Raw genomic sequence first — 23,992 nt, forward strand, 5'->3', positions numbered from 1 at the left:
GCCTCGCAGCCTGCCCGGGGCGTCTCACTCCCCTGGGCGCTCCGGGCTCCGCCTGCTGCCCGCACCTCGGGCCCCCACCTCTGTCTGCTGAAGGTAGTTGTGATGCCTGAGAATGAGTGATGCATGGGTGGGGGGGGGCGCGGGGGTAAGGAGAGGAGAGGGCTGGGGCTCCGGGACTGGTCTGGACTCTGGCACCCCAGTCCCAGCCCCACGAACGTGGCGGGAGGTGGAGCAACCCCCCCCCCCCCAAGCCCATCTTCAGAGGGCACCCTCGGAAAAGCTTGGAAACCAGGAAGTCTGATGCCAACCCTCGTTTAGCAGCAGACCTGACCCAAACAAGGGTGACACCCCCTAAGCTGCTCTCACTAGGTCTTCCCACGGAAGTCCTCATGTTTTGGTCACTGGACAAGGCCCGGCTATCACTGAGAGTATCATAAAAATCTGTGGCTCGGGAATGTACGACCTTTCAAAAGTCCAAAAAGCATCAAATTCCAAAACATGTTTGGCCCCAAGGACTCTGGATAGAGGACCGTGGCCCTGTGCTGCCTCTGGGGTTAACACCAGCCCCACAGCTGTCACCCCAGGAAGACCATGGCAAACACTGATTATCCGGTATATAAATAAACTGCAATTGCCATTTGAAGGGGATGAGAAATAATCCTACACTGAGGAGACGTGTGATTGGAATTAAAACATGTTTATTGATAGACATGCTACAGATGAGAAGTTTATTTCCTCGGCCTACAGAATGTGCTGAGTACAGTTTTTAAAGGAGTGATGAGAAAGTACAGTATTACCATGGAAAATGGCAGTGGTGGGATTTAAAGTCCAATTGGCTTGTTATAAATGGCCTTAAACAACTGGAGAAATCAACAAAAAATGCAATTATGAGAGCAGCAACGATTATTCATTATGACTATCAGCATCACTCCTATAAATACCACGCTAAGGTCGGCTTGCTGACGTGCAGAGGCTAGTCTGTATTGAGCACACCAGCCACGGTCTTCAGTGACTGGTACCTTCTTGGCTACACGAAGGCCCCTGCAAGACCCTTTGGAGCAAGCGGTGTAGGGCGGATACAGTTCCTTCTCCTGGAACAAGACCAAGACCTGGGAGGAGAAACGCACACGAACAGTACGAGGCGCCTGCAGTAGTGCCATGCTAAACACAATCAAGTGTGTAGAACAGGGGATGCCTGGGGGGCTCAGCGGTGGAGCCTCTGCCTCGGGCCCAGGATGTGATCCCAGGATGGAGTCCCGCATCACGCTCCCTGCATGGAGCCTGCTTCTCCCTCTGCCTGTGTCTCTGCCTCTCTCTGTGTCTCTCATGAATAAATAAGTAAAATCTTAAACAAACAAACAAACAAACTGTGGAACAGACTTATTGCTCCTGCTTCTAAAGGCTCCAGAATTTCCCTGTCGCTTGGCAGAAGGGAGGCACCAGGAAGACAGGTGTAGAGAACACGTCTTGGAGGAGCATCGAGTAGCGGCACGCAGGTTTAGTTTAGGCTTTGTGTTTACCTGGGTACTTGCAGGAGGGGCTCTCTGTGATCGGGAGGAAGGTGGGACCATCCAAGTCACATTGAAACCACAGCACTGCTGCCCCGAGTTCCTGGGAAGGGAAGACATCCACACAGGTGAGGCTACCCAGGAAGACCTGGGTGCAAAGCGGGCCCTGGAGCTGGACCTGCAGGTCGTGTGGGCTGTAGGTGGCCTCGTGCAGGAAGATACTGTTTGGAGGTGAGGCATGTGGAGGCAGGTCATAGTCAGAAGCAGACCTAATTCGGTCAGGGAATCTGCCCCATGTTCTGAATAAGAGAAAAGGAGACTCTCCTAACCCGCACCAGGTTTCAACAGAAGTTGTCTGCAGAACTTCAGCGACTGCATAGCCCACGCAGGCTGGACCATGCCACTGCCCTTCTCAGTAAGGGTGCTGTCGTGACTGGATGGCTAACACTACTGGACATGGTCATCTGGGCCACAAACGGGAGGAAGGAGGAGGTGCACCATTGGGTGATGGGCAGCAGGGTGCCCACCAGGCCCCAGCACCTTGGTGACAGGCTGCAGGACGCCCACGGAGCTCCAAGACCTGGGTGATGGGCCGCAGGGTGCCCACGCAGCCCCAGGAGCTTGGGTGATGGGCCCAAGGCCAGGGGAGAGGTAGAGAGCTGAGTGTGTCTACGACAAGCCCACCCCACCCTGATCGTTAGAGAATGAAATGAGATGATACACAGGCTCAGCAATGGACACCTGCCAAGTGCAACAGCTCGATGTCAGAAACCTTGTAGACCATAGTATGTATCATACCCTTGTGGTGACATTCATGTAACATCCCAGAAAGGCTTAGATTGGGGCAGCCCGGGTGGCTCAGTGGTTTAGAGCCGCCTTCGGCCCAGGCCTGATCCTGGAGACCCGGGATCGAGTCCCACGTCGGGCTCCCTGCGGGGAGCCTGCTTCTCCCTCTGCCTGTGTCTCTGCCTCTCTCTCTGTGTCTCTCATGAATAAATAAATAAAATCTTTTAAAAAAAGTCTTAGTTTGTACCCTTCCTCACACTCATGCGGGGCTGGAACAGCAGGGCTCTTTCTCGGGGCTCTAACGTTCCTTCACCTGCAGGATTGCTCACCCCTGACGATTCCTACCCATGGGTGTTTTACAAGCGCGTCTTGGGGGCCTTGCCGGGGCCACGGGCACTCGGCTGGGAACGTTTGCCTGTTTACGACTGAGCTACAGCATTCGCTCCGCAGGACGCGGGAGGCGCGCGTATTGGATGTGGGACTGTGCGGCCCACTGGGCGGCGACCTCGGGTCCGCGCCGCTCCACGGGAGGGCTGGTGCGGGGTGGCGCGTCAGTGCTGCGGGTGGCCAGGCCCCTGTGGTGTTTCCTCGAGCTCCTTGTGTGTGTTTCAAGCCGCACCTCAAATATCAGAGAGTTTGTCGGCAGGTCCGAAGGATTAAATGCAGGAAGCGGGACGAGTAGGGCGGCCCCAGGGCGCCGCCGCAGCAGCTGGGTGGCCCGGCTGTTCTGGAAAGGCCCCGGCCCCCGACGCTGAGCCCTGGGTGCGGCCGGCACCGGGGCCCCACTCCTTACCCAGACCAAAGCAACGGGCATCCTGCTCGTCAAAGTGCGTCTGCGCTCAGGACGACCGCGGGCCTCCCTCGTCTGCGGAGCTGGGGCCTGTGCCCGTCCGGGGCCTCGGGTGCCGCGGGGGCCAGTGAGAGCCCGAAGAGCTCGGAGCCGTGGGTCGATCCCGACAGGTGCGAACACGAGAGCCCTGGGACCCGAAGCCAGATGCGGGCAGGTGCAGGCACCAGGAACAAGCGCAGAAGTCGGGGTGAAGGCAGGAAAGCTGGGTGCATAGACCGGACCGCAGGCGGGGGGCGGGGGAGCTGGCCAGGTCCTTCCCCACACACACCTGGCTGTGACCCGGGGCTTAGGACCCAGAGAAGGGCGGGGGGGCCGCGTGGGGGTGGGGGCCGCGTAGGGGGAGGGCTGCGTGACGGGGAGGGCCGTGTAGGGGGGAGGGCAGTGTAGGGGGGAGGGCCGTGTGAGGGGGAGGGCCGTGTAGGGGGGAGGGCCGTGTAGGGGGGAGGGCCGTGTGAGGGGGAGGGCCGTGTAGGGGGGAGGGCCGTGTAGGGGAAGGGCCGTGTAGGGGGGAGGGCCGCGTAGGGGGAGGGCTGTGTGAGGGGGGAGGGCCGTGTAGGGGGAGGGCCGTGTAGGGGGAGGGCTCAGGCCCCCAGCAGCCTGACCGAGGCGTGGTCATGAGGAGTCCGCAGGGTCCCAGGCCGAGGGAGCCTACCTGTGGGCGGAGCTGCAGGTGCGCGCACATGGAGGGATGAGCCCCGCAGCGGGGAGGGCAAGGGCTGGAGGCAAAAGCCGACTTTACTTGTGAGACCTCACAGCCCCACGTATAGAGTCGCGCGCGTGGAAGAGGAAGCTGACCTGGACCCTTCAGCTAGAGCGGGGAAGGCAATGCTGAGTGATGTGCCCCCACACCCAACGGCTGCCCAGGCCGGGGCGCAGCTGTTCGGGGCCGCAGTGCTCCTGGAGGCCCCCGAGGGGAGGAGCGCCGCTCTGCCGGCAGCTAGGCGGGTCGTCAGCGGCACCGTCGCCGGTGTTCCAGGGCAGCCTGGGCGCTCCCCGGACAATGGAGGTCAGGGCTGGCCTGTCACGTTGTCTGGTGCCTCGTGGACGCCTGGCTCTGGGGGGCGCGTTGACTCACCGGGTGAAGGTATGAAGGCAGACTTTGTTTTGCATCAACGATGCTCCTGCCCCGGTTTTCCCTCTGATGGGACAGACGTGCCACTGGGCAGTGACATCCTTCGAGGCTGCTGGTGCTGGGCTGCACTGTGTCTCCCCAGAAAGATATGTGGGAGGCCAACCCCCAGGGCTTCAGGTGGGACCTTATCTGGAAATAGGTTCATTGCAAACACAATCAGATGAGACAGGTCATACTGGATGGGCTGACGGGCCCATAATCCAATATGACCTGTGTCCTTATCAAAGGAGGGGAGGACACAGACACAGACGTGCAAGGGGAGTGCTGTGTGACGACAGATGCAGAGATTGGAGTGATGCAACTTTAAGCCAAGGGACCCCACGCACTGCTGGCTACCACTGGAAGCTGGAAGAAGCAGGGAAGCGGTCCCCCTGCAGATCCAGGGAGGACAGCGGCCCATCTGACACCTTGATTTGGGGCTTCCAGTCTCCAGAACCATGACCTATACATTTCTATGGTCTTGAGCCACCCAATTTGTGGTTCTTTACTATGGCAGCCACAGGGAACTAATGTATCACCCAAACCGCCACTTCCTGCTGGAAGGAATAGTGCTGAAGATGAGGACGTCCCTAAGAATCAGGGAACCAACAGCTTCCATTCTCATGAGGGGAATGCACAGCAGGTAAGGAGCAAGTAACAAATAAGTAAGAAAAGATAGAATATGCTAGACCGTGATAATGGAGGAAATAGGGCTGGGAGCCTGGCGTGGCAAGAGGACTCTGACTATGTGAGTGTTTTCTGTACTCTGCCCGTAGCTCTAGGGAGACCGGAAAAATATCAGGGACAGCTAGGGGCTGCCTTCAACCCTAGTATTCCATCTGGATGTGACTATGGGTCCTTTCGGCCTTTGGAGCCCCCAGCCCCAGGGTGCAGCTGGTTGATTAACCCAGGAGCAGCCTCACCGTGCGCCGGCTCTGGGCATCTATACCCGCACAGGTGCTCCGTGCAGCCCACGCTCACGGAGCGTCTCCTGTGGAGGGACCCTCTCCTGGGATCTGGGAATTCAGTGAACAAGACAGACAAGGACTCTGCTTCTCTGCAGCTTATTGTGGTTGCAGGAAGATCTACAGGGGAAGTAACGGGAATCAGAGTAACTGAACTTCGGAGTTGAGGTGATAGAATGAAGAGAGGAGTGATAGAGTGCCGCGTGGGCGATGAGGGAGGGCTCTCCAAGGGCGGGGGGGGGTTGGAGCTGAGGAAAAGGAAAAGGAGAAGCCACAGGTCTAGGGGGAGGAGAGTGAGGCACTTGGCTTGAGTTTAAAACCTTGGGGGGCACCAAAAACTCAGTAATCAAGATAAACAACATGGGTGAAAATCAAAATTCATGGCCCAAATCCATGAGGAATGAAATACCAGGAATTTAAATAAAGGCAGGATCTGGCAGGTCCTGTGCTGGGTCATATTAGAGCCTGAGGCCAAAGGAAACCATGTGCGTTCCTATTTTAATAGGTTTCTTTAATAATTAACTTTGTCCAGAAAAAGATTTTGAAAATATCATTGACGCCAGTATTTGCTTCATTAAAGCAAATGCGTAAAATGCGGATAGGTTCCATTTGGAGGATTGTAAGGGTTAACTCAGCAGCTCGGTGTTCACACCCTTGGCCTTTGAAAGAAAGAATTGGTTCTGGATTACCCCCGAGAGTTACTGGCCTGTAAGGCTTTGTGATCCTGTCTAGGAGCGTCTTTGTGCAGCGGGGCCACCACACAGAGTTCACACTACCACGGTGATGCACAGTGCTTGACGTTTCCGTTCACCTGGGGCCTGCTGTGCTGTGCACCCGGGCCTGCCATGCTGTGTGTACCTGCTGTGAGCACCCCGGGCCTGCAGTGCTGTGGCAGGTTCAATTTGGGGGTGGTGCGGAGGAAGAGGACTCTGGGAAATTAAGGTTAGTGGGGACTCTGCCTGCATGACTGACCCCTGACCCCCAATAAAGTCCCTGGAGGCTTGGGTGAGCTTCCCTATGGCCAAAGGGATAGGGTCACGAGTCGTCACCCATCATGGCTGTGCTGTGAGCCCCCCGGGAAGGACAACCGGAGGCTCTCTCCTGGACATCACCCAATGCACTTCTTTCCTTCGCTGCTTTCGTTTTATTAATCTATTTATTTAAAATATTTTATTTATTTATTTGACAGAGCATAAGCAGGGGGATGTGCAGAGGGAGAAGCAGGCTCCTCACTGAGCAGAAAGCCCGATGCTGGGGGGGCTCCGTCCCAGAACTCGGGGGGCTCCATCTCAGAACCCCGAGGGCTCCATACCAGACCCTGGGGGCTCCATCCCAGACTCTGGGGCTCCATCCCAGAACTCGGGGGGCTCCATCCCAGAGCCCTCGGGGCTCAGTCCCAGGACCCTGGGATAATGACCCAAGCCAAAAGCAGGTGCTTAACCAACTGAGCCCCCCAGGCACCCCTCCTTTGCTGATTTTAGTTTATATCCTTAGATTGTAAGAAACCCAAACCATGAACATAACAGCTTTGCGGTGTCCTGCGAGTCCTTCTAGGGAATCATTAAACTTGAAGGTTCTCATGTGGAACTCCTAATCCAAACATACATAAAATATTTAAACTTAAAAATAATGTTATGAGTTTTAACGTACTTACTTAATGATTTTTTTCAATCCTTTTCTACTCCTTTAATGTCCTGGGGAAGAAAATACCCTTTAAAAAATATATGAAAGCTCCCGTATAGGGGTGTGCATTTGTGCTTTGGTCTCAAGCTCCTCTATGGGTCAGCGTGGCACTTTGCATCTTGTCTCTATTTAATCTTTCGACGTTTTGTTCCTCACGGACTTTTTTGCATTAATTTTTTTAGAATATTGCATTAAAGCATTGCCAGAATTTCTGAGATATTTGGTACACCCTTAAATTTGGGGCTTGAAGCGAATACCTTACATGTCAGCACGTTCAAGTGCCCTGAGCTGAGAACAGATTCAGTGTTTTGGGAGCAGAAAGCAGGTTGGTGGCTGGAAGACCAGAGTAAGAAAGGAGAAGAACAAAAAGGGGCGTAAGGGAGTCAATTATGCGGTGATAAATGGCAACCAGATGCATTGAGGTGATTGGTTTGTAATTTATGCATATTTGGGATGATTACGGCGTACACTGGAAACTAATATGATGTCGTCTGCCAGTGTTATCTCAACAAAAATATAGAGGGAAAAGGTCCAGATAAAGGCCTGAGATGGTCTCCTTTAAATAGGGTGAGTTGATTGCAATATTTATCTCACCTTTCATGAAATAAATTTTACATTTTTTGTCTCAAAAAAAGAAAGGAAGGACGGAAGGAAGGAGGGTGGCAGGAAGAGATGAGGCCAGAGAAGCATATGTGAAAATGAAGGGACCGATCGGGTGGCTTTGGCAGCGTCCAGAAGGAAGTGGCCAGCACCTGGTTGGAGTGGTGTCAGCCAACGAGTGAGGTGGAGGTTTGGGGCATGCTTTGGAGCTTGAGCTGTGAGGTTATGCTGAACAAGCAACAGAAGACACAAACTGAGAGCAGAGGGAAACGGAAGATCTGAGATGACTTCTGGGTTTTGTCTTGATTGTAGATGGTGAAATCCTACATCCATATGGCTAAGATTTGGGGAAGTACATATGATGGCAGGTGAAAATCAAGACGTCTGTTTTAGGTAGATTAACTCAGAAATACGCTGAGATGTGTATGCGAAAAAGTCAAGAAGGGAGCTAGTGTTTGAGCTCAGCCCCCTAAACACATTTTATTTATCTCTGAACATCCAGTCTCTTATAGGGTGCCTGAAACACAATGGGTGTTTCATAAATAATGTTTACACTAATATTTTTCTTTTTTAAAAAAGATATTTATTTATTTATTTATTTATTTATTTATTTATGACACAAGCGAGGAGGAAGATCAGAGGGAGAGGGAGAAGCAGACTTCCCGCTGAGCAGGGAGCCCGATGTGGGGCTGGATCCCACCAGCCTGGGATCATGACCTGAGCCGAAGCTAGACACTTCACCAACGGAGCCCCCCCAGGTGCCCCTATGCTAATATTTTTCAAGAATCAGAAATATATATAAAGATTCAATGTTAGAAAATGATCTAGGTTCATCTGGTTGTTCATTGCCATTGAGTTGTTTTGGGTAGATAAGGGTAGTTGTCCAATCTTGAGGTGGGGGCTGCAGGTTATAAAGATGGCTGTTTCCGTCCAAAACCTGCCATATATATGGACTCACTAAACAAGCCTTCGTTGGCAAAGTAGGTAGAGAAGTCACAGAACTGGCTTTGTGAGCTTAATGACATCCCAGGGCTCTGACCACACCTATAGGGGAGGGTCCCTGGAGGTTTCCCTGAATTAATTGCAACATCTCCGAGGCAGGATTTTATGCCTTCTAGTCAGTAACTAGTCACTTCTAGTGAGTAACTTTAATTTCACCAAGGAGAGCCTACTCCTAACATCCATTTTTCTATTTAAGAAGGTCATCAGTTTCGGGACAGCTGGAGCCTGGGATTGAGCCCCACATCGGGCTCCCTGCAGAGAGGCTGCTTCTCCTTCTTCCTATGTCTCTGCCTCTTTCTGTGTCTGTCATGAATAAATAAAATCTTTAAAAAGTCACCAGTTTTGCCACTAAAAACTCATCTGGACTATGCTAACTAGCCAAGCCTTGGTTGTTGATTGGGCTGTGACCAGCAGAAAGACTTGTCGTGAGCTATGTGGAATGTGGCCTTTTCTGATAAGCCAGCTAGCCACCCTGGGAGGTAAATTCCTGCTAGTAAGTTACCTGGCTACCCCTAAAATTAAAGCTCAAACTAGCCGTGTACAGTTAAGTATTTCAAAGTATATGACAGCATCAATCTCGGGTACCAAGTGGAATAGAAACACATGCATGTAGTGCCAGAAGGCTTCCTGGAGAAGGTGGGACCTTGGGGTTGTTCCCGCGCAGAGGTTCTTGATCTTGGCTCCACTCTGGAGTTCCCTGGGGGACTGTTTAAAGACCACACCCCAAAATAAATACCTTGGAGCTTCTGAGCAGAGACGCAGGGCTCAGGCTTCATGAAGCAATTCCCAGGTTATTTGGGTGTGTCATCAACATGAAGATCTCGGCCTTAAAGGGTGGGTAGGATTCAGAAACAGCATTTGCGGGATCCCTGGGTGGCGCAGTGGTTTGGCGCCTGCCTTTGGCCCAGGGCGCGATCCTGGAGACCCGGGATCGAATCCCACGTCAGGCTCCCGGTGCATGGAGCCTGCTTCTCCCTCTGCCTGTGTCTCTGCCTCATTCTCTCTCTCTCTCTGTGACTATCACAAATAAATTAAAAAAAAAATTAAAAAAAAAAAAAACAGCATTTGCTAGGCAGGTTCTCTTCATCTACTAGATTGTGTAATTAACAGAAGCCCCGAGGCCCATCGTCATGCAGCCTCGGGCTCTGATTCCACCTTACTTCACCTCAGGATGTGAGAAAAGTCTCTTCTGGAATCATGTAGAAGCCTGGGTCCCATAGCCAGATGTCTGTTCGATGGTTCAAGTTTGATTTATTCATGGGCGACACGATCTGCAAGGTATGCTTTCTGGGGGTCAAGCAAGTGGGGAGAGGCTGTGAGTTAAACTTTTTCAGGCAGGGCTCTTGAGTTTCACTCCCTAATTCTTCCCAGAAGTGTCCAGGCCGGGAGCCGCTTGGCCACCAACCCGCTGTGTTTCTTGGGGCAGGTCCCAGCTCCGGTCCGAGGGTCAGTTTTCTCACTTGTCAAATGAGAAGGTTGGACACTCGCGTCTTTGAGGCCCTTCCAGTCATGACTCCCAAAGGTCAGGGAATTAGGGAGCCACAGAAAAAGAGAGGAAAAGCAAAAAAAAAAAATAATAAAAAAAAAAAAATAAATAAATAAACCTGGCAGTTGGGAAAAGTGTCCAGAAGAGGGCGCGAGATGCTGGGGAGAAAGCGTCCCGGCCGGCGACCCTGGGTCGGTCCCCGGGAGGGGCGGCGGCGGCCCGTGCAGCCCGGCTCGCAGGCCCCTCCCGGCGCCCCGCCCTTGCTCGGCCGCTCAGGTGCTCGGGGCGCCCTCGACGGGAACGCCGGGGCCCTGGGAACGCCGAACGCACGCGGCTCTTCCTGTGCCCCGCGAGGAGCATCGGGCCCTCTGGCCGCCGTCGGGTGCTTTCGCCCCGCGTGGGGTGAAAGTCCAGCTTTTTCTTTCTTTCTTTTTTTTTTTTTTTTTTTTTAAGATGTTTATTCATGAGAGACGCAGAGGCAGAGACACAGGCAGAGGGAGAAGCTGGCTCCATGCAGGGAGCCCGGCGCGGGACTCGATCCCAGGACCCCAGGATCACGCCCTGGGTCGAAGGCAGGCGCCAAACCGTGGAGCCACCCAGGGATCCCCGAAAGTCCAGCTTTAAGTGAAACCCCCGCCGACGGGAACAAAGGAGGTCCGGCCTCGTGGGGGCGACAGCAAAGCGCCGGTGCCGAACCTCGAACCTCGAACCTCGCACCTCGCGGCGAGCAGCCCTGAGACGGCCTCCCGCGGGGCCGCACACCCGAACCCGGTGTCGGGACGGCGAAGGAGCACCGGCCCGCGGCGCCGCCTCCCAGCCACCGCGGCATCTGCAGAAAGACTTGCCTGGGCTCTAATTGACTTATTCCGGGAACAGCGAACTCCCTCCCTCCCGAGAGGCGAGTTTCTCTTATTAGAATGTTGTACTTAACCTTTGGGGTTGTCCCCTGTCTAACCCCCTCCCTGTGCTCTGAGCCCGGCCTCCACGCAGGCAGGACCAGCCTAATCTCTCTTTCGAGGGACAGATTTTCAAGTATTTGGAAACAGTTACAACGTCCCCATGTCTCCGATGGGGGTTCTCAGCACGCCTCAGTACCCCAGGCCTTTCTCCTCACCTCCCCCTGCCAGCCTCTTCACCCCTTCCCACATGGTAGGGCTCCCCCACCCCTCACCCCTCACGGCTGGCCTCCACCCCACCTGCGAGTGCCGGAATCCAGCTGGGGCTCTGGGTCAGGGTCTCCCGGAGCGGGAGCAGAGGAGCCATTGGTAGACCCTCATGGGCTGAGTGCTGACATAGGACAGGTGAGAAATCAACCTGTGTGGCCCTTAGGAAAACTCCAAGATGACACTAAGGAAACGTCAAGCTGCAAGTGTTCCTTCCACAGCCTCAAGGCCGTTAATGCCCTATTAATCTCGGGACTCCAGGATCACTTCCTGGGCGGAAGGCAGGTGCTAAAACCGCTGAGCCACCCAGGGATCCCAATAACTAAAATTTTAACAAGTTTAGATATTTGTAACAGATGCAATTTTCGGCCTATCGTACACATTGTTGGCTTAAAAGTCATAAACTCTTTTAAATGGATTCAGTGGGTTCTCACTGCCAGAGGATTCGATACCCTCTGTGGTTAATTAAAAAGAACCCACAAACAAGTTCCTTAAACATTCATTTTTTTTATTTCTTGAGCTTGAAATTCCCTTCCTCTTTCTCTACAGAATTTCAGTCCACATTTTTATGCTAAAAACTCTTCTAACAGGGGATCCCTGGGTCGCTCAGTGGTTTGGCGCCTGCCTTCAGCCCAGGGCATGATCCTGGAGTCCTGGGATCGAGTCCTGCATCGGGCTCCCCGCATGGAGCCTGCTTCTCCCTCAGCCTGTGTCTCTGCCTCTCTCTCGTTTTCTCTCTGTGTGTGTCTCTCATGAATAAATAAATAAAATCTTAAAAAAAAACCCGAACTCTTCTAACAACCACCCTATGATACTTACCTATAACAAAAATACATGTATATTTTAAACATTTCCCGTGCTCTAGTATTAACATTATCCTGAACTATCACAAATGGCATTTTTATACAACTTCAAAGCTCGATTGTTTTCTGATAGGCAGAGGTGCTATATATTTGTTTACATGTTAATAGATGGGAAAGGATTTTTTAAAAATTTTATTTATTCATGAGAGACAGGCAGAGACACAGAGAAGCAGAGGGAGAAGCAGGTTCCTTGCAGGGAGCCCGATGGGGGATTCGATCCCAGGACCCTAGGGTCATGCCCTGGGCCAAAGGCAGGCCTCCACCGCTGACTCCCTCAGGTGCCCCTGCACCTTTCTTATGTGAGGAGGGAGATCTGATCATGAGACCCGCTTGTTGGCAAATGAGTATTTAGATTTGCCGGTGCTTATAGAGATTGAGGATCTGGACCTTGACTCCCTCAAAACAGGTGATGGCACAGAACTCCTTGAAGAGTCTTGGCGAACACCAGGGACCACACCCCCATAAGAGGATGGCTGCCTTGCAGGTAGGAACATTTGGGAAAGCAACTTGCCACGTGGGGGAGGAGAGAAAATTGCTGGGACGAAGTTCTTACCAATAAGAGTCATCATAGGACGCTTTCCGTATGTGATTTTATTAGTCATCTGTTGGTGTATCACAAAGCACCCCAAAACTCAGTGGCTTCAAACAACACACACTATTGCACAGTTTCTGCAGATTCAAGACTTTATTGTCTCAGTTTCTTTAATTAGGTCACAGCTTTTCTGAATCCTCTGCTTGAGGTTGTTTCACAAGGCTGCAATCCAAGTGCCAGCTGGGACCATGATCTTCAAGTCCAAGCAAGGAATCCACTTCCACACTCCTTTACCTGCGGGGGAGAGTTCCATGTGAACAAACCTTGCTGCACGAACTGGTACGTATTAAACATGAAGACTCATGGTCCGCACGTAGACCAGCTGAATTAGCTCTGCCTGGGACCCCAGAATCTTGATATACATTAACATTAAAGAACCACTGGCATAAAAGCAAGTGCTTAGGCTTGAGAATGAGAGTGTAGTTGAAGGCCTGCTTGCTGATCTAGAATGTTCCCTCCACCAGCCTCACCTTCCTCATCTGTGAAATAGATTTATGATTCCAACCTTCTCTATAGGGTTCTCTAGGGCTCAGACAAGATCACAGAAGGAAAGCAGTTGGCAAGTTTCCAGGGACAAAGTAAGTTTTAAGAGGTCTTTATTACTATTCAAAGGAGGGAAAGACCATATCTGGTTGTGAGATTAGAAATTCACAAAGCCCTGGCCAGGAGTAGGATTCTCCTCAGGGAGGTGATTCAATTCAGTCAGCATGAATTGAGCTTTTAATCTGTGCCAGGGAGGATGGAAGCTAGAAAGTTGGAGGCAGTTGGGGGTGGGGAGGAAAGATGCAAACAAATTAGTTTCAGGTTAATGCTAGGTCCTAATGGGATGGCCAGTGTTGTCATTCTGGCAGGTGGAAAGATGCGTCTGTAGTAAGGTTAGAACTAGATTTGGGGCACCTGGGTGGCTCAGCAGTTGAGCGTCTGCCTTTGGCCCAAGGCATGACCTTGGGGTCCTGGGATCGAGTCCCTCATTGGGCTCCCTGCAAGGAGCCTGCTTCTGTCCTCTGCCTGTATCTCTCATGAATAGAAATAAAAAAATTAGATTTGAGAGTTACCAGTGTGGTGAGAGGTATAATGGGGGGGGAGGGTGGCGTGAAGAGAAGAGATTTGGGAAATGAGCCCAAATTTTGGACCATAGTTTGGAGAACTAGCAAGCAGGGTTAGAAAAGGATGTCATGAAGGTGTGGTTAGAAAGGCTGGGAAAACAAGAGGAGAAAAAATGAGAGATTTTAAGAAGGAGATGGTTTAACCTGAGAAAGGAGAGTCATGTACTGCCCCATGTTTTTTTTTTATTACAATGAGACTATTTTAGTAATATTTAATAAATATAATGTATTTTAAGGCAAAATAAACAGAAACCATCCAAGTATAATGTCAAGTGTTGCACAACATTATTTAGAAGGAGCCATCAGACAGATAATAATTACGCTATCCTATGTCTCTTGATATTTCCCTGAGAGCCCACGGTCGTCAGGAACCATGATGCTCAAATCGTACAGTCTCCAGGCTTTTTTTTTTAAATTTATTTTTTATTGGTGTTCAATTTACCAACATACAGAATAACATGCCCCATGCTTTAGAGGGAGAAGGCAATCTCAATAGGATAGGAGTGAGTGGAACCATTTAGGAAGGAACTAATGCAGCAATTCTTAACCTTGGCTGTCATTAGAACTACCTGGGAGCTCTTAAAAATCCTTTTACCCAGGCAGGAACCCCAGAAAGTTAAATCAGAATTTCTGGGAGTGGGCGCCAGGCATCATTTGTTTTTGCAAAGGTGTAGAAAGTGTTGAGAACCCGTAATTATGTTGGACTGGGTTTAAGCAGAGCCAGCTGGGACAAGCGCCTACCTTAAGAAATGTAGCAGGAAAGGAGAACAAAGCTGCTAGTAGAGACCAGCCCACTGATGGAGCATGATGGTGAGGCATAAAAGGTCCAGAGCAGAGGTGGGGAAGGAGCTTTATTTAGCAAAGGGGTTTCTTAACCCCAAAGGGGGAGAATCCCTTAGAAAGGTGTGAAAACTGAGTGCTGGCTCCACCCCCAGGCTTTCAGATTCAGTAAGTCTGACCCCTGACAATTTATAGCTCTGACCCAGCTAATGCCAATAGCCTGGGGGGGGGGGTGTCACACTTGGAGATCTTCTTGAACACAGGGAAGGAAACTATGCTGACAGATTTCTGAGTGAGAGATAAGTGGTGGAGCCATTTCTTCCCTGCTTCTGTCTGGGATGTGAAGAAATCCAAGGAGGGTTCTCCAAGCTTTGATCACCGCACTTGTCAACCTTGGAAGTACAATCTTCTAGGATTATGGGGGAGCTTGAAAACTCCCTCTGTTCGCCAGACATACGTCCTGAAGGTGGGGTTCTTTGGCGGGATCTGGTAAAGTTCCCTAGGAGAGTCTCCTTGAGGAGGCACAGCTGTGAGGGCCTGACAGGCCAATTAAGCAGGGGTCCTGATTCCAGCTGGAAGGGCTTACCTGGGAAGAGTTTCAGAAGCATGTGGCTCCAGAACAATTTCTGCATCGACCGGATGCGCGCTCCAGCTGAGAAGCACCCGCAGGCTGTTCCTCATTCAGGTACAGACGCCTCCTTCAGACCCACCCAGGGCCGTTCTGCCCCGGCGCTACCTGCGTTTCCTCCGTCAACTCCCGCCGGCTACTTTCGTTTTTGGGTCAGGTTTCTTTTTTGCTGTAGGTAGAAGAGGGACTGAAGCTGCTGCAGGCAGCCACAGGCCATTGGGAAGGGGACCGAAAGGAGGTAGAAAATGGCAAGGGGATGGAGAGCGTGCACACGAGAGAGAAGGAGACGCGAATGACCATCTTCTGATGGGGGGGGAGGGCGGGTAGGAGTCTAGTTGGACGTCGAGGGTCAAACAGGCAAAAATAGGGAGGGAAGCTACGAATCCCACTTGCCCAGTCAGGACGTCCGCCAGGGAGTCGGTGTGGCGGAGACCCCGTGGGCATAGCCAGGTCACCTGTTACAACATCCCGTGACAGCGGAGTGTTAACCCTGAGACTGTTGAGCGCAGCCACGTGAAGTCCAGAGAATAACGTGCGGAGGCTTTCGGCCGGACTTCTATCCCCTACTTCCCCTCCTCCTCCCCTCGCCCTGCTGCTACCTGGGCTCTTTCCCGTCTCCACTGCCCACCTCCGCCCCCTCCGGCCCCAGCCCGCGATCGCCCGGAGGAGCCGGCGGAGCCTGCGGAGCGCGGCAGGTGCCTCCCCGGCGCGCACCTGTACCCGGCGGCCAGCAGGGGGCGGTCTGCCCCGGCTCCTCGCCCGGCCCCGCCCCCGGCCCCGCGGACCCCGCTGCAGCGGGGGCGCGGGAGGGCGCGTCCGGCCCGGCCCCGCAGGGCTCAAAGGCGGCGGCCGCAGCGCACCGGCTGCCCGCTCCGCGCGCGGTGCTCGGCCCTGCCTCCCGGCGCCCGCACCTCCTCCCCCACCTCCTCCCCCACCTGAGCGGGGAGCGCCCCCGCCCGCCAGTCCTGCCCGGCCGCCGCCGCGGGAGTAAAGGTCGCGCCGGCCGGGAGCGAGCCGGCGGGGCAGGGCGTGGGGGAGGCGGCCACACGCCGGGAAAGTGTCGGCCGCCCGGGAAGATGGCGCCAGGCGGGCTGGCCGCGGACTGAGCCTGCGGGCGGAGAGGAGTCGGGACCCGCAGCCCGGCAGGGGCGCGAGCGAGGGCCGCACGCAGACTCGCTGCCCGGGCTCGGGCCGGCGCGCGGGGCCATGGCGGTGGGCGAGCTGTACAGCCAGGTGAGTGCGCGCCGCGCGCCAGGTGAGGGCGGGGACCAGCGCGGCGCGCCCCGGCCCCCGGCCCCCCCCCGCGGCCCTCGGGGCGCCCCCTCCTGCGGTTCCGGGAGGCGGGGGGCGCCTGGCAGCCTCCCGCTCGCTCCCCCCCGGCGCCCAGAACTTCGGGAGGAGGAGGAGGAAGTTTGGCCGCTCCGGGAGCGTCCTGCGCCGGCCGACCGGCCGCGGCTCCCCGCGGCGCTGCCCCCCGCCTGGCTCTGCTGAGTTCCCCGGTCCCGGACTGGGGTCCCCGGCGGCGCGGAGCCGGGCCGCGGACACAGCCCCACTGCCGCCCCCCGACCCCGCCCCCCGCCCCGGACCCTGCTCTGCAGCGGCCGCTCGCGAGGGCGCGCCCCCAGGCTCCCTTCGCTCCCGCGCGCCGGCGGGGGCAGCACGAACTTCGGGGACGCTCGCACACTTGGGGGCGGGGGGAGAAGGGGACCGACCGGCTGTTAGGGACTTGATGGGGCGGGGGGGGGGGGAGATGAGCAACAGGTGAGGTGGGAAGTGCTCCGAGGACCTGCGGAGACCCCGGGGAAGCGCATTCTTAGTTGGCTGGGGGTGGGCGGCTGAAGGCGGCCCCTCGGCGTGGGTGCCAGCAAGGGCAGGGGCGGAGTGCGGACTTCTGGGTGCCAGGGTCAGCCGGGCTCTGCAGGGCTCGGCCCCACGGTCGGGAACAGGTGCGCCTGGCTGGAGACGTCCTGCTTCCGCGGCGGTTGTTTCAAGTTAGGGGCCAGCCGCCGCCTCCCGGAGCGCCCACGGCTGAGCCGCGGGGGGCCGCGCCTTTAAGCACGCGCCCTTCCCCCGGTCAGGAAGTTCGGGAGACCTGCCCGCCCGGTCTGTTTCCGGACCGCGCCCCGAGGGACCGCGCCCCGAGCGTCGGTGCGCGTGCGGGGCGGGTGCGGGGCGCGGGGTCCGCGCGCGGCCCGCGGGTCTGGGCGGGGGCGGGGCTGGCTCCGCCTCTCACCTGGCGGCTGCGCGCGTGGGGAGCTCCGCAGCGGGGTGGGCCGCTCGCCCCGCGGGGCGGACTTTCTCCCGGCTCCTGCGGAAGAGCGAGCTGAGCCGGGATGACGCGGAGGCTGTGGCCTGGCTGGGGATGGGGTAGCTACAGCCTCGGCGCCCGCGTCCTGGCCCCGGTTGCGGAGGGGCCGCAGCTTCTGGAAAGGAGGGAGGAGGGAGCCAGGAGCGGGGAAGGGGGCGGGGTGGGCGGGGTTGGCGAGCGGCTCCGGGAGTCGGGCTTTGAAAAGCGCCCCGCCCGCTTCAGCCTGTGGGTCTTGGCAGCGGCCCCCAGGACTCGGGCTCTTCACCGGCGGTAGCAGGTTGTCAGGCCCTCGGACCGGAGCCTGGTTCCGGCGAGGCCGGGGGTGGGGCGGGGGGTGGGGCAGGGGGCTCGGGGGACCTGACCTGGGCTTGGATGGTAGAGCCTCGCAGTTCTGTTCAACCCCGGGCTGCACCGGGCCCCGGCGACCGTGCCTGCGATGCGGCGAGGCCTTTCATCAGATAACTGCTGTACTACGGGAAGCTGATAGTCAATCGGATAAATCTGCAACTCTTGAAGCCTTGATCTTGAAAAACATTGGATTGCTTTTAAAGACCATACTTTCGGGCAGCCCGGGTGGCTTAGCGCCGCCTTCCGCCCGGGGCGTGACCCTGGAGACCCGGGATGAGTCCCACGTCGGGCTCCCTGCATGGGGCCTGCTTCTCCCTCTGCCTGTGTCTCTGGCGTGCGCTCTCGCTCTCCCTTTCTCTCTCTCTCTCTTTCTTATGAATAAAAAAATCTTTAAAGACCACGCTTTCAGGGGAAAACACTTGATGTTCTTGTTGGAAACGAGTATGTTGCCAGTTATAAATGAGCGTATGGTATGTTAACTGTTAGAAATGAATCCTAGTGGGGATCCCTGGGTGGCGCAGCGGCTTGGCGCCTGCCTTTGGCCCAGGGCGCGATCCTGGAGACCCGGGATTGAATCCCACTTCGGGCTCCCGGTGCATGGAGCCTGCTTCTCCCTCTGCCCACCCCCCACCTCTCTCTGTGTGACTATCATAAACAAAAACAAACAAAAAAGGAATCCTACTGGAAGTCTGCGCCCAAGTTCGGGGGTAACTTTCTGGGCTTTTACTAAGGATATAGCTACCCTAAGAAAAATGTCTCAAGGACACATGAGTCACCTAACGTGGTTTCGTGGGTGTGAGGGTTTGACACCACTCAAAGTATTAGAACGTGTTCCTAGGGCTGGGGGACTTCACCTGTCCATGTTGGTGGGTTTCTAGTCCTTAATCACTGTATGTTTATGAATCTGAAATTGAGACTTTTTGTGACCCAGCCAGTAGCTTCCAGATTGAATTTTGAGCAATTGTTCTTGTCAGAGTTAAACATGCTTTGCTATGAGAAGCAGTTGTATTGTTTTCCAACCATTATCACCCTACTTGCTAGGCTGGATTCTCTGTATGCATATGAATAATAAAGTACATAGAGAAATTGTGCCTGCTGCTCAGATTCATTTTCTTAGGGGGATGATTTGTTCATCTTGGCATATTAAAGCAACCAATGTTCCCCCTTTTAACCTGCTAGGCCGGTCTATCATGGTGACTGCTGGACCCAGGCACGCACTGTCATGTATTATGCATGATAGAAATAATTATCCATTATGTCAACAGCATTTATAAGTGGGGTGGAACTATTAAAGCCTTTTAGAACTATACCTGTTGCTTTAGTGATCTAGTAGGGAGGTATGATTGGAAGGAGACCTTCAAGCGCATAAATTAACCTGAAGGTACAGTTTCAGGTAAGAACTTAGTATATTAGCCTAATCCTATTTATCCAAGACAAGACTCCCTTTCTTTCCCTCCCAGGTTACTGTTTTCTTGTTTGCCTATCTGCACACTCCAACTGGAGGCTCCATGCTATGTGAATTATTATTTTTGGAGTCCTTAGTCCTTGACAAAAGTCACATCCCATTACCTAAGAACACACCTGTGTTCAGAAGACCCAACCCATCACCTTTGAGAAGTGGCTTTCTCTGTAGCGAGTCTTTTCTGGATGGGGGAAAAAAAAAAGTCCATGCCAAGACACTTTGAGGGTGATGTCAAGGTGAGTCAGCTTCAACTCCTAAAGAAAGCTGGAGCTGATGATGGGGGATCATGTCACAAGTGGCATGTATGTAGCAAGTATTCATACTGTCTTTTCCTGTGGGTTGGAAACATGGGCTCATTGGATTTGTCCAGGTCCCAGGCGTGTACAAGCATGGGAAGTACAATTGGATCTTGATATTGCAGGAAATAGTCTATTTTTCATCCAGAATAACCCTTCTATGAACCTTGTTGTTTTGGACCAGTCTTTCAGGATGCTGTCTTGACTTTTAGTCAGGTTGACTGGGAAATCACCAGATAAACCAGTACCTTCCAATAACCCCTTCTCTGGTTGGCCTTTCATAAGTGGTGTCTGAGCAGTTTGAGTGCTGCTAGTTCACTGGTGGATCCAGCCTATGCGTGTAAATGGTGGCTTTGTCTTGGTCTTTCCCTGTGCAGCTGGTAGTGCGGGTTTGTGCCAGGTGTCAGCCTGTAGGCAGCAGGAGCCTCCTGCCTCTACCCACCCTGCTTCACTGGAGGCACTAATGATTCAGACTCCTGTTGGTGCCCCAGTGATATTTCAAAAAAGTGACGGTCGAGACCTGAGTGGTAGCAGATGCTGGTAGTGCTCCTCTGCAGGCCCTTGACTCTTCTCCTGAACTCGTGCTGGTGCTTGCTCACTCTGGATGGCACGTGTTTCTCAGGTTCCTGGAGCCTGGGAATGCACCCCCCCTCCCTGCCCCAGGATGGACCTGTAATCCATGGGAGTAGAACAGCTGTAGTTTCCAGACCCTGACCTTGGGAACAGGACTGCCCACAGAGCTGTGCAGGAGGAGCTGAAGTTCCTCTGCTTGAATTTTGCTGAATATCACAACCCAGCTTGCCTCCTTTCACCTCCCCGCTTCCTTTCACCTCCCCACCTCCCCACCTCCCCACCTCGGGAGCAATGCCTAATGGAATACCTGGACAGGAATCTTCATCTTTTGGATCTGAGGACCATGGTGGTTTGGCTGGGTGGATGTTGAGAAACTCAAGGGCTCTGGTTTCCTTTGGTTCTCTGAAGCTTTGTGCCAATGCACAGAAGCCATTGGCCTGCTCCTCCCCTCCCCCCTTCCTCCTTGCTGCTTTCTCTGCCTTGCCCACTCTTTCCTGCCTGCTTCCCTTCCTCAGATGGGCCTATAAAGCCAATGGGCTCTTCTTCGCTCTGCTGGTGAGCATTAGAATTCCAGTGTTCAGATGCAAGTTGTTACGGGTTCACGGGGCACATTCTCTGCCTATTACCTGTATGCCCTGCCCCAATGCCTTGTTTGTAGAGTTCTTGTCCTGCCTCTTTTTTCCCAGGTAGGTTGAGCCCATCTGGAGAGCGGAGGCCATCACAAACATTTTTTTGGAGCCGCCAGTGTGTTTAGCATGGTGCCTTATACTTAGAGATACTTGAGAGCTTGTCCCCTGGATCTTAAATCCCCCTGTGCCAAGTCCTGCTGGAACTTCCTCATAGCCCATTTCCCCACTGTGAACACCTCACTTAAGCCCAGCCTGGTTGTTGAAACTGGGAAATTCCTACAGTACTAACTTGTCTGTGAACCTCCCTGGAAGTTCCCCAGTTTTTCCACTGATGGCCTTTCTCTGGGCCTGGGTCCCTTCAAGAATTCATGGTTAGCATCCTAGCTCCCTTGATCTCCAATTAGGGACCATTTCTTCTCTTTTACATGTTGGCAGTTTGAATATTGGCCAGTTATCTTGTAGAATGGCCTCGATCTGATGGAGTCTCCTGCTTACGTGGAGTTTACAAATTTTTGTTAAGAAAACTTCGGAAGTGATGGGCATGTACCTCCTGAGGTGCTTCACTGTCAGCGTGTCCCACTTCTGATGGTATCCCTTCCATCCTTTGGTGAAAGTGATATCCATCGGTTTCCTTTTATTGAGGAGTGTTTACATACCAATATTTGGGTGCTGGGTATGCTTCCTGTTTTTTATAGCCACTTAGGGATTATTGAGCCTAGAATTCAACAGATGTTTGATTATGTGGGCAAGAGCAGGAAGAGTCAGTGATGACCTTGAAGTTTCCATCTTGAGGGTGGACAGAAAAGTCAGGATGGGGCAAGGAATCCTGTGATGGTGTGTTGTCTTGTTTTTGGTTTTGTGTGTGTGTGTATGTGTTTCTTTTGGTACCTGTTTGGAGTGATACTTTCTGCTTAGATGAACTTTGAGGTTCTGTGAACTTAAAGGAGAAATGGGGGTTCTTGCAAATAAGAAGGATGGGTGAGATATTTTCTCTAAAATGCGAGTCTTACAACAGGATCTTCATAAAGTTCAGATCATGACCTTGGTGTGGGCCGTCCTAGCCTCTGGTCATGATTTTGGTATGGACTATTCTGGGTATGAGGTTAAATGCTCAGCTCTGATGCTAGAATAGATGCATTCTGAGCCTTTTTTTTTTTTTTTTTTTTTCTTAATCTGGGATGGGACCTGTGTCATAAGATTCCTGGAGGATCACATGCTCTAACATGTGAAGGTACTGCCTAGTGCAGCTTCTGGCAGGCTGTCCAGGCTTAAATGTTGATCAACTTGTTTACCCTTGAGTCGTAGTGTTGTGTGGTGGCATTTTTGCCTGAGCCTAAAAGGTTCCACTCTCCCCCTGGCCCCTGGGGAAGGAGCAAGAGTAGTTTGAAAGAATTTTTCTTTTTTCTTTTAAGATTTTATTCATGAGAGGCATAGAGAGAGAGGCAGAGACCCAGGCAGAGGGAGAAGCAGGCTCCTCGCAGGGAGCCCCGGGACTCCAAGATCACGCTTTGGGCTGAAGGCAGGCACTAAACTGCCGAGCCACCCAGAGATCCTCTTATAAGAAGTTTTCAATGTAAGCTGTGTTTTCTGGTCTTTTATTAGTTTTTAAGGGAAGTTTAAAAAAGCATTTTCACCATACCTTTTTTGTTGGTACAAATGATTATTGAAACAATTCCTACAATGTGGGAAAGGCAAAGGCCCTGTTAATCCCTTTTCCAGAAACTGCTATTGTTGATTACTTATGATTTCCAGACCTGCGTTGTTCAATAGGGTGCTCCTGAGCACTTGAAGTGAGGCTGGCCCAAATGGAGATGAACTGAAAGTGTAAAAACAAAACACACCAGACTTTAAAGACTTAGGGCCACTGGGTGGCTCAGTGGTTGAGCATCTGCCTCTGGCTCAGGGCATGATCCTGGGGTCTTGGGATTGAGTCCTGCATCGGGCCTCCTGCAGGGAGCCTGTTTCTCCCTCTGCTGGTGTCTCTGCCTCTCTGTGTGTCATGAATAAAATATTATTTTAAAAGACTTGATACAAAAGATGAATGTAAAATATCTGCTTTATATTACCGTTGATTAAATGTTGAGATACTTTGGATGCATTGGGCTAAAGTATTTGGTTCATCTTTTTTTTTTTTTTAATTTTTTTGGTTCACCTATTTTTAACATGGCTACTAGACAATTTCAGATTCCACATGTAGTTTGCTTTGTTTTTATTTGGCATCACTGCTATATTGGGATCATGCCACAGATTGTACTCTAGATCTTAATCTATGCTTTCCATCTTCTGTAGCATATAAAGGTAATTTTAGCATTTAATGGCTATTTAATAGCATATTATGGATTTACCATAATGTTAACTGTTCAGTTTTTTTAAAAGATTTTATTTATTTATTCAGAGAGAGAGAGAGAGAGAGAAGCAGGCTCCATGCAGGGAGCCCGACGCAGGACTCGATCCTGGGACTCCAGGATCACGCCCTGGGCTGCAGGTGGCACTAAACCGCTGAGCCACCGGGGCTGCCCTTAACTGTTCAGTTTTGGTGAACATTGAATTGTTAAAAATTTTTTGAGGGACGTCTAGGTGGGTCACCAGTTGAGCACCTGCCTTCAGCCCATGGCGTGATTCTGGGTCCTGGAATCGAGTCTCACCTGGGGCTTCCTGCATGGAGCCTGCTTCTCCCTCTGCCTTTGTCTCTGCCTCTCTGTCTCTCATGAACAAATAAAATCTTACCAAAAATTTTTTTAAATCATGAAACCTGTTGCAGTACATTCTTGGAACCCTTTTTTTTTTTTTTTTTTGCTTTTAAATATTAGAATTGCCATATGATCCAGTAATCCCACTACTGGGTATTTACCCAAAGAAAACAAAAATTCAGGGGCAGGATAACTAATACCAATGGAGTCCTTTTTGAGCCAGGTTATTTCTAAGTGCTGTGTATTAATAACTCCTCCCCATCACAAATGGGGGAGCTCAGCCTACGTGATTTGCTGGAAGCGGTACTCCTCTTCCAGAGGGAAGTATGACCCCCGTGCCTGACCCTGACACCCTCAGCAGGTACCACGCTCAGTGTCTAAGGAGCGGGCATGTTCTGAGACGCCCACAGGGAGCCAGGCTCAGCGCTCGAGGAGGCCCTCCCCTGTTGCTCCTCTATCCGAACCTGCTGGCCAGGCAGGGACCTGGAAGCCGAGCTGCTGTCCTGCCCCGGGCTCTCTGTTCAGCCATCTCGGCCAAGGCCTCTCCTCAAGCGTCTGTGGAC

At 53.0% G+C, this 23,992-nt stretch overlaps 1 protein-coding gene and 1 long non-coding RNA gene across 2 annotated transcripts in view; one reads left to right on the plus strand and one right to left on the minus strand.

Moving 5' to 3' along the window:
* Window positions 1-12,687: 12,687 nt before the first annotated feature.
* On the minus strand, window positions 12,688-17,573 carry LOC106559079. Its single transcript, XR_005362719.1, has 3 exons — window positions 17,357-17,573; window positions 15,082-15,292; window positions 12,688-12,843 (listed from the first exon to the last, which is right to left on the minus strand). It is a non-coding gene; the product is annotated as an uncharacterized LOC106559079 (long non-coding RNA).
* The window catches only part of MYO5B (myosin VB), a 332,931-nt gene continuing 325,031 nt past the window's right edge, over window positions 16,093-23,992 (plus strand). Inside the window, exon 1 of the mRNA XM_038543976.1 lies at window positions 16,093-16,356. Within this exon, the coding sequence (XP_038399904.1) occupies window positions 16,330-16,356 (27 nt within the window). The 5' untranslated portion in view covers window positions 16,093-16,329. The remainder of the gene's footprint in view (window positions 16,357-23,992) is intronic.

Source organism: Canis lupus, chromosome 7, assembly GCF_011100685.1.
Source record: "Canis lupus familiaris isolate Mischka breed German Shepherd chromosome 7, alternate assembly UU_Cfam_GSD_1.0, whole genome shotgun sequence".
In the NCBI taxonomy this organism is placed as follows: Eukaryota; Metazoa; Chordata; class Mammalia; order Carnivora; family Canidae; genus Canis; species Canis lupus.